Genomic DNA, 10374 nt, shown 5'->3' with positions numbered 1-10374 from the left:
TGCATGTCTTTTTATATCAAAGTTCTACTCTCAATTATCATGTAATAAAACTAGAGTAAGAATTCATTCCACTCCTAATTGCTTAGATAATAACTAATTCCACTAATGATGAACAATTAAACAGCATGAGAGTAATGATTTAAAATATAACTAATATGGTGAGAACTAATATTGAATATATTCTAAATTAAACTAGGGCAATTAAATATTAAGATGTGAATATAAAGAAGGAATTAGGAAGATTTGAAATCCACATTGATTAATCCCTAATATGCTAGTATAGAGTTTGTTGCAACCCTAATCTTTATGTTTTCACACAAGGTTCAACATAAATGTTAGGTTTTTTTTATCCCTAATTATTCATGGTATCTCTAGCCAACTAATAATTAGCATGAGAGGAAGTTGAAATCCATTCTCATGGTGAATTAACTACCCTCCAGTCTAGGTTTATTTTACTAATTGCTAAATAGAAAACCCTAGACTTAAAGCTCTTTAATACAATTTAATATAACTATTATATACTAACACATCAAGTCTTCATCAAAGCTTCAATCAAACCCCTTTAATGGAGGTTTAGTTATGATTCATTAGATTATCATGGAATAAATAATGAGAAGAAGAAGACATAATTAAAGGAATACTTGTATTAAAAATAACTTGAATTGTATTACTGGTGGCTAGACTAATAAAACATAAACTAGATTAAACTAAAGAGAAGTGGTAGGAGAGAGTTAGGGTTTTGCCTTAGTCCTCTTTATATAGGAGAGGGCTAGGTTTATAATTTCGTGCATGAGTTTTGGAGCTATGTTTTGGGCAACTAAATCAAGCCAAAAACCTAATTACTTAAGTCTAAAAAGGGTTTCTCTCTTGGAAATTATTGTAACAACATTTTTGTCAACTTTTACTGCTATGATTACATCAAGGCTTAGACCATTAGAAAGCTCTTTCTGATCCGGTCATTTTTATATTTAATAGGCCCAATTCTGAGGTCTGAGTCCAAAGATATGACTTGCGAAAGTTTTGTTGACTTTTATGCTCTATTTCTACCCGTGTTAACTTTTACTTATCAGCTTTGACTGGGCTTTAAAAATGCATTTTCTCCTTGAAACTTGGGCTTTAACCATAGAACTTCTTATCAACCAATTTTTGCTCATTTCTCTTGCAAAAGTGCCATATTTCTTTACATAGTTGACTCCAAGACATGAAATACACAAAAGTACGTAAACAATACTAACTCTTATTTATTATAAACATAATTGGTCAAAATGTAATATTATTAAGGGTTTAAAACTACAGTTTTGGGCTCTTATCAAACCACCCCCAAACATCATTTTGCTTGTCCTCAAGCAAAGATGAGAAATTAAAATAAGTGACCAAAAATAGAGTTCTAACTAATTTTGTTTCGCCGATTGCGATTGCATTGACTATATGCAATAAGGCCTTAATCTACTAGGATTTCCCTAGTGGATGAGTTATAGCCTCGTGATAGTTTTACAGAGAAGATACTCACAAACTTTATTTATACTACAACGACTAAGAAATAAAATTAATGTTTCCTTATTTATTCTCAGATATCTATACATCTCACTAGCAATGAATAAAGAGTAATCAATTCGAAACCTAAGCTAATACGTGCATAATAATCAAATCATCACGGATAAGCATATATATAATGAACTACGCTATGAAATGCAATAACAGATCCGTTCATGAAACTTTGGAATAACGCCTATAAGTAGGTCCTCACAAATATGTCAAGACAAAAATACTCACGATTTTTCCAAAACCCTATTTTCAAGTTTTGTTCACTCCAGTTTTGTTTTACGGTGGGCACACTTTTCCTCACAATCTCAATGACGTACAAGGGAGCCGAGGTCGATCAAACACATCTGCCACTTACTATCACACCAACCTATTTTTAATTAAGCTAGAGTTCTTTATTAGGTGTTGTGGGGATTATGTAATGGTTTAAGAAAGAAGAAAATTGATATTCAAAAGGACAAGTCTGAGATAATAGGATCTTCAAAATATGTAACTAGAGAAAACCTTGTTCTTATTTTGCTTCTACACTTTGTTTCCATTCTTAGCCATTATTTTATTTTTCTTTTGGATTTTGACTCCTTTGATTATGTTTTTGGAGTTCTAACTTTTTATTTTATTTTATTTATTTATTTTTTCTTTTCTTTGGATGGAAACTTTCTTTTCTTTTCTTATTTGAAGCAACTAACAAATTCTTAGTTTTCCACAGGTCTTTCTATTTTCTTTTCTCCATTTTATCATACTTTTCAGACTCATTAAAAAATGGGTAGATTGATTTTATTTTTATTTTGTTTTTATAAAAGGGTAAAGGATTTGTGGTTTATGAAAAGGCTAAAGAAAGACTTAGAGGGGCGACTAGCTGAAAATAATTTAATATAGGTTTGAATTTCTGATCCAAAAATGGCCTAAATTCTCGCTTAGGATATGATATAGTGATCAAGCAAGTGGACGTGTGATTTCTTTATTCGGAATTTACTTCTCCCTTGTGTCATTACTCAAATATTTCACTCATATAAGGCTTTTAGGCTATATTCTCACAGGATTTGTAGAATAAGTATTCTAGCCTAGATTTTAGAAACTTATTGCCAATACAAACATAGATGCTCATGCAATATATTTATAGAAAGATGCAATGACTACTACGTACATATTAACCTAAGTTTCTAAAAGCTATTCTAATTTAAGAGCTAAAATGAAGCTTCTAGACTACTATCATCACAAAAAAAAAAAACAATACCAATATTCATAAGTGTATAGTATAAATACTTTTTATTTTTATTTTTATTATATTTTCTAATTTTTTACTAGAAAGCAAAGTGCATATTATGCATATATATATCCTAATAGGTACCTTAAATTATGTGTGTTTCTATGCCACCCCCAAACAAAAACATGCTTTGTCCTCAAAGTATATAAATAAGAAGGATATAAAATACCATGGAAACGCGAGAAAATTTTAGAGCACCTGCAAAACAAATTTAGAACATACTAATATAGGTAAAGAAAAATAGACGCAACTCCTATCTGAGTTCCACCCGTTATGGGAATAACAAGAATTAAATTGCTTGGGGACATAAACAGACACTAACAGAAAGTAGAACTTACCTTATATCCAGCACTAAGCGTTGTCCTCCCCTCCTATAAAGAAATGAGGTTCTTTTGCGTCCTGCCCAGCCATGATAATCTGCCAGGCCTCTCGCCATTTATCATCTACCTTTTCTAACATGTTAAGCACTACTTGGTCTAATGGGGTGTAAAGGGCAACCTTATGAGGTTGTAGACGATGCCCCGGCCAATTCATATCACGTAAAGAGTGTACAATGCAATTGGTGGGTCACATAATGTTAACCCCAACCCAATCGGTGAAACGGGTGCAGAACTCAGGAAAGAAATATAGCATTATGCGGCAAACCAAGACAGGCATAAGAAAGTACTTATGCTTCAAACTATGGGCTTGTGCTAAACTAGACACTAAGGTCTGGGGAAGGTCATACAGCATACGTCCCTCAGCTAAAGCAAGGAAGACATCACAAGTGGCCTTATTCATAGAATAAAAATGTCATTCCCCTAAAATATTCAGTATAATAAAGAACATAATAGTGCCTAAGTTAAGGGACAGGCTATCAAAGGCTACGTTATATTGCCCTTGGTCCTCTACACGAAAAATCCCCGCCCGATAGGTCTTATGAAAATTCTCATAATTATAGATGTACACATTATCAGACATATACCCCCATGAGTCTTAGGCAGCAGGTATAGAAAGTCCAATAGCATAGGCTAACAAAAACTTGCTTAAATCCATTGTTTCATCATTAATTATGATAGAGAACACTTGTTCCCCATCTGGTCGATAAAAAAAACTATAATTATCATAGAAATAAGCAATAAGTGCAAGAGAATAAGATTTATTAGCACTTACCATTAGAGGCTGTCATCCTAACTGCACAATCATGTCGCGGAATAAGAACCCATATGTGTCACTCTCGAGCAATTCTTCAAAGGACTGCTCCGGTATGATTCGATGAGATTTCATAGCAAACAAGCACACTAATGAACTCTTGGAATTTATTGTAGAAAAACTAAAAAAAATAGTACTGGATGTATGTTGAACTAAGGGTGCGGGCCCGCTCAGAATGGCTTATGTCAGAAGGCGGGCGCGCTCTCTTCTGACAAAATCAAATTTTGTGATACTGAATTACAGCGCGGGCGCGCTCTGTGTTAATGCAATATAAGAGCATGCGCGCTCTAAGCAAGACTTGTGATATGATTTTGAAAGGTGCAGAATGAAGTACATGGCGTGCCATATATTTATGGAATACAAGTTTCTTAAACAAAGGTCCCCAAGGTTCCCAAATTGATAAGGAAAGAGATGGAATAAGAAAAAGGCTTCTAAAACAAAAATAGAAACAGCTGAGAGCAAACTCCAGCACCAAACCTATATGTTTTTAAGCATGGAATCAAAATAGCAATCTTAATGCTTCTAACCTTTGAGGTTACACCAAACAACAATAGCTAATTCTAGCTACACCCTATTAGCAGGATGCTCATATAAACTATATTCCTTAAGCATGACAATAATAATCCTAAAAACATGTGGATATGGTAAAATACAGTGCTAAGCAAATATGCCACCCCCAAACAGGTCGGAAGGGTGGGTGGGATTCATGAAAAATAGATAGCATGCGTAGACAAAAATTAAACTAACAAACAAATTTACATAATCCTATATTAACTGTGAGGGAATAATATTCACATCCAATGAATATCAAGCACGTGTCCAACATAAACATCTTCACCAGCCAACCTACGGTCCTCGTCCTCATAACTCGCTTTTTAGTGACTCAACTACGGCAAACGATCTAGCCTAGCATTCGCCAATCGACCCGAATTCTTCGTCACACGAGCTCGCTTCATAGTAACTTGGTACACACGAATGACCTCACCTAATAGCGACCTCATGAACTCTCACTCTCCTCAACAGTCAGTAATGGAAATCTTAATTATCATCATCAATACCGTGGCTTAAGGCACGCTTCACAATAAGAGTGCTTAACTCGTCATCATGACACGTGCATGAGCTGAAGACTTGGATCTGACCTGAAGCGCGAGAGATGGAGGTGCGAACTCTTGCATATATAAAGAGGATGAAGAACTACATCTGACCCGATTTAGGTCTCCCCCCCGAGAGAGAACTTAACAAGTAGGTAAGGGTGGAATTTGAGCCGAGCGACTCGGGCTCGGCTCGTTTATGGCTCGCTCGAGCTCGCTCGTTTAGTTATATGAACCAAGCTCGAGCTCAGATTAAGGCTCGTCTATAAATGAGCCGAGCCTGAGTAGCTCGCGAGCCGGCTAGTCTAAATACACTATAATAGAATAGTAGATTACGGATCAGTGGATGAGTGGATCAACCAATAGTCCAATACCCATACCCATGACCCAAATTATATAGTTTAGCAACCCATCTTTCATTTTCAGGGTTTCATTCAGACATTCACGCCGCCGCAAGAAAAGAATGGATTAGCTTATCCAGTTATCCCTCTTTCTTGTCAACGTTTCAAACACAACCTCAACAAAAAAGCTTGAACAATAACAACACCAGCAAGGTAACCAACCCCGACCTCACCTTTCAACCCATCTATAATTCCCTCACTAACAAGTGGAAAAAACACCTTCAAACTCTCACCAACATCAACATTCCCCTTGGCCTTATCACTAGTCCAAACACGAACCAAATCCCCAAAACAAGTAACCAAATCCTCTACATTCTCATCATTATCATTTCCACCAAAATTCTCACACCCACAAATACTAACATAACTAACAACCCCTTCAACCAAACACTCAATCTCCCTCACAGCTTTCTTCCCCAACAACTGAAACAACCCCACTTTCGACAACTCATAAAACACGGGAGAAATCACAAAGAATGATTTCAAACCATTACAAGAAATGAACAAGTAAGTAACCTCGAAAAGTCCAAACACGCCTTTATATCCTTTTCTTTTCATAAAGTATTGTAAAGTTTGGACTTTGGAGCAATGTTTTTCAATTAAATTAATTTTTCAACCATTGTAAAATATTCCTGAGCTTCGAAATTCTTGTTTATGTACTCAACACATCTTCCTCATGTAACACCTTTACTTTCTATTTAATTTATATCTTATGTATCATACCTGTGCTCTATTTCTGTCTTTGTTAGATGGCCAACTTCATAGTTTTTTTCATTTCAAAAGTATTCCATACATTGTTTGCTTTCCATAAAAGTTCGGTTAAAAATTTATTGTCTTTGCTTTCTCAGCCAAATGTCCAATACAAAGGAATAAACCACATTAAGAAACTTTGTCATTTCTCTAATTGTACCACATATACGTTTCTTCTCCATCTATATCCTACCAACTTAGACTTCTCCACAATGGGTTTTTTCAAAAGCGTGCTTTTTATCATAGTGTTTACTTCTTTCACTGTTGCTAATGAATTGATTGTTTATTTCTTGTGATTGATTATTCATTTTTTTACTTTCTTCTTAAAAACTGATTGGTTTGAAACTTTTGACTAGATATGTCTGATTTGCAACCTGAACTTGTTTCAAGTACGCCTTTGCAAGCGCCAAGCACTTCTACTATTGAACATCAAAGTGGAGCAACACAGCAAGAAATTTCACACGAACAACAAGAACAATCTGAGAATCCAAAGAAGAGGGTTAGGGCCAAGACATCCGTTGTTTGGAAGGAATTTATAGAAGTAATTGTCGAAGGCGTAAAGAAGGCTGAATGTAAACATTGCAAGTTGAGGCTTTCTTATACTGATGGGGGGCCAACAAGTCACCTTAGAAGGCACATACCTATTTGTATACCTCGTATTGCTGCGATTTCTGGTCAAGGTAAAGGTCCTAAACAATCTCTTTTGTCATTTGATAGTTATGATGGTTTGACTGCATATAAGTTTGATCAACAAAAAGCAATAGATATTTTAGCAAAGGCCATCATTGCGCATGAGTATCATTTTAAGATGGTAGAACATGAATTGTTTGTGCTGTTTTGTAAAGTTCTCAATCCCTGTTTTGATCCAATTAATCGCAAACCTATTAGGGATTACTGTTTGAAAGTCTATGAATGTGAGAAGTTGAAGTTGAGGTCAACATTAGGAAATGTTAGGAAGATTGGTTTAACATATGATTTGTGGACCTCTAACCAAACTGTTGGTTATATGTGCCTCACCGGTCACTTTGTAGACTCAGAGTGGAAGCTCCAAAAGCGTGTCTTGAGCTTTTGTTGCTTGCCACCTCCTCACACTGGAGTTAACATTGCTGATTGCATTTTTCAATGTCTTAGTGTGTGGGGGATCGAGGAAAAAGTGTCTTCCATTACACTTGATAATGCCTCTGCAAACGATGCAGCTGTTACTAGCCTCTTGACTAGTTTTGGAGAGAACCTTTATTTTGGTGGTAAAATATTCCATGTTAGGTGTTGTGCATATATTCTGAATCTTATGGTGCAAGATGGCTTGAAAGAGATTAAACGCGTCTTTGGAGAGAATGTTAGGTGAAAGTGTGAAGTATGTCACATTGACCCCTTCACGACTTCACAAGTTTAATGAGATTGTGAAACAATTGAAGTTGACAACCACCCAATCTTTGGTTCTAGATGTATCCACTAGGTGGAACTCAAAATATGACATGTTGAGGTCTGCACTTCTCTTTAAAGAAGTCTTTCCAAGGTATAAGGTTAAAACTCTCAATATGAGTGGTTACCGTTTGAGGATGAATGGGCAAGAGCTTCGGAGGTATGCAGATTTTTGAAGATCTTTAATGATGCAACAAAAGCATTTTCTGGTCAATTCTATCCAACTTCTAATATGTTTTTTCCTGAAATTTGGAAGATAAAACAAATCTTGTTGCAAATGTCTATAGATACTAGAGAATGGATGGCTCGTATGGTAAAAGCCATGAAAGACAAATTTGATAAATATTGGGAAGAATGCAACCTTTTGATGGCAATAGGTGCTGCCCTAGACCCCCAAAACAAATTGAAATATATCGAGTATGCTTTTAGCAAACTTTATCCCACCCAAACTATTGAAGATAAACTTAAAGCTGTTCGTGATTCAATGATTGAGCTTTTTGAGGATTATGTATCCAAAGAAGCAGAGGGGGGTAATATTAACCAAGAGAGTGGAGCTAGAAGTAGCAGCTCAAGTGAGATAGCCGAGTCGAGGTGTGAATTTGAAATGTGGGCCACGGAAACAAATTGTGTTCAATCAAATGCTAAGTCTGAGATAGAAGTGTATTTGGAAGAAGGCATCTATATTGGCTGTGATGGTACTTTTGATGTTCTAAACTGGTGGAAAGCGAACACTTTGAAGTTTCGGATCCTTTCAAAAATGGCTCGGGACATTCTTTCGATCCCGATGACTTCGGTGGCTTCTGAGAGTGCCTTTAGTGCTGTTGGTAGAGTCATTGATGATCATCGAAGTTCATTGAGTGCGGAAACAATAGAAGCATTGGTTTGTACCGGAGATTGGTTGCGAACTGAATTTGGGATTGGCAAATCTGTGAATGTAAGTATATATATTTTTTAATATGTAAGTTCAATATTACTAAAACTTTAGTGCATTAAATACACTCATAGTGGTGCTTGCTTTGCAGGGTCAGGCCACATAGCTTAATTTGCTCCACGCCTCCACTATTGTAAAGGTGTTTCTTCTAATCCTAATCACCATTTGCATTTTGTTTTGTAAAATAAATGTAAGTTTTCCTTTATTTTACTGGTTATCTAGTAATTATAATGCTTTCTATAGTTAATATTTTGTATATTAATTGTAGCTAAACAAATTATTGAACATGATCTTGATTCCTTTTTGTGCAAACTGACATTGATTCTTTTTGCGTGAAGCCCGCCTTGATTCGCTTTTTGCAGATTGGCCTTGATTCTTTTTTGTGTAGATTAGCCTGGCCTTGATCCCTTTTTGTGTAGACTGGGCTTCATTCTTTTTTTTCTGCGGACTAAAGCTTCAAATGTGTGATGGTGGGAAAGCTTGTCCAAGTTACCAAGTAGATTGAATCGGGATCAAAGTGGTGCCCACTTTTTGTTCTTTTTCCCCTTAAAATCACAATTCCACAGACCAAATCTTGTACTTATGATCTTTAAGACATCTAAAGATGTTTTTGATTTTTTGGTATGCAATGTTAGTATGGCAGTCAGTTCAGTTATGATTTATGAATGTAAGTCAGTAATATGTAAGTCAGTAAGTGGTTGCAAGCTTCAGACAATCACTTATAATTTATGAATGTGGGTTATTTAATTTTGTATTGTATATATTCAGATTTCAAGCCTGACAAGCTCGTATAACAAACGAGCTTGAGCTCGGCTCGAGTTCGTTTGGTTAAACAAGCTTATTGAGCTCGAGCCAAGCTTTCTATATATCATTTGAGCTGAGCTCAAGCCTATTTTAAAGCTCGCCACTATTTCCGAGCCGAGCCTGAGCCTCTCTTTTTATTTCCGAGCCGAGCCTGAGCACACTAAAGCTCGGCTCGATTAGCTCGAATTCCACCCTTACAAGTAGGCAGTTCATCCAAACAAACTTGGTCAAACCCAATCAATCAACCCAACTCCTTTGAATTACTTACTATAGTAAGGTTAAATGAAATACAACCTGTACATTGGCACTCGTCTATAGATCAAATTACTTGAAAATTCATCTACTCAAAATTTCCATTTCTTCCAACCATCTTCTTAGAATCGCAAATTTTCAAGCCCACGAAGCATGGAAAGCCTCCAAGATCAACTGCAGATTATGGCTAGCCAGATGGAAGCCATGAACGGTAGCATCACCCAGCTCCGATAGGAAAATGCCGCTCTCAAAACAAAAGTCAAATCCTAGAACCCGAACGGAGTTACCGCTGAGGACGGGATCAATAAGGTCAACCAGCAGATCAACAGCCTCTCCTAGCAGATCGAACAAAACACTGGGAAGAAGGACGCCACTCAGGTTATCCATAAGATGCTGAAGACGTACCGGGCATCACCTTTCATGCTCGAGGTACTCAATAAACCCTCCCCCCAAGATTTCATTCATCCTCAGTTCGCAATGTACGACGGCAGCACGTTGATAAGAGCCCAAAATTGTAGTTTAAACCCTTTAATAGTATTTATATTTAGCCAATTATGTTATTAATAATATAGGTTTATCATTAATTACGTGCTTTTGAGTATTTCAGGTTTTGGAGTTAAATAAATGTCAATTCGTTACTAATTAGGCGCTAAAAGGAGCTAAAGTGATTGCTAAGGAAGTTCCATAAAGAAAGCCCAAGTTTCATGGAGAAAAAGCCCTTAAAAA

General features: G+C 36.2%; 1 protein-coding gene across 1 annotated transcript; it reads left to right on the top strand.

The window, feature by feature from the left end:
- Positions 1 to 7962: 7962 nt before the first annotated feature.
- Positions 7963 to 8755, top strand: LOC147489901 (zinc finger BED domain-containing protein RICESLEEPER 2-like). The gene is made up of 2 exons (XM_086574766.1): positions 7963 to 8595; positions 8684 to 8755. The coding sequence occupies exons 1-2, from the start codon at positions 7963 to 7965 to the stop codon at positions 8696 to 8698; spliced, it is 648 nt and encodes a 215-aa protein (XP_086430892.1). The 3' UTR covers positions 8699 to 8755.
- The last annotated feature ends 1619 nt before the right edge of the window (positions 8756 to 10374 follow it).

This window comes from Coptis chinensis, chromosome 7, assembly GCF_015680905.1.
Source record: "Coptis chinensis isolate HL-2020 chromosome 7, ASM1568090v1, whole genome shotgun sequence".
NCBI lineage: Eukaryota > Viridiplantae > Streptophyta > Magnoliopsida > Ranunculales > Ranunculaceae > Coptis > Coptis chinensis.
This window is presented reverse-complemented; position numbering and strand designations above follow the sequence as displayed.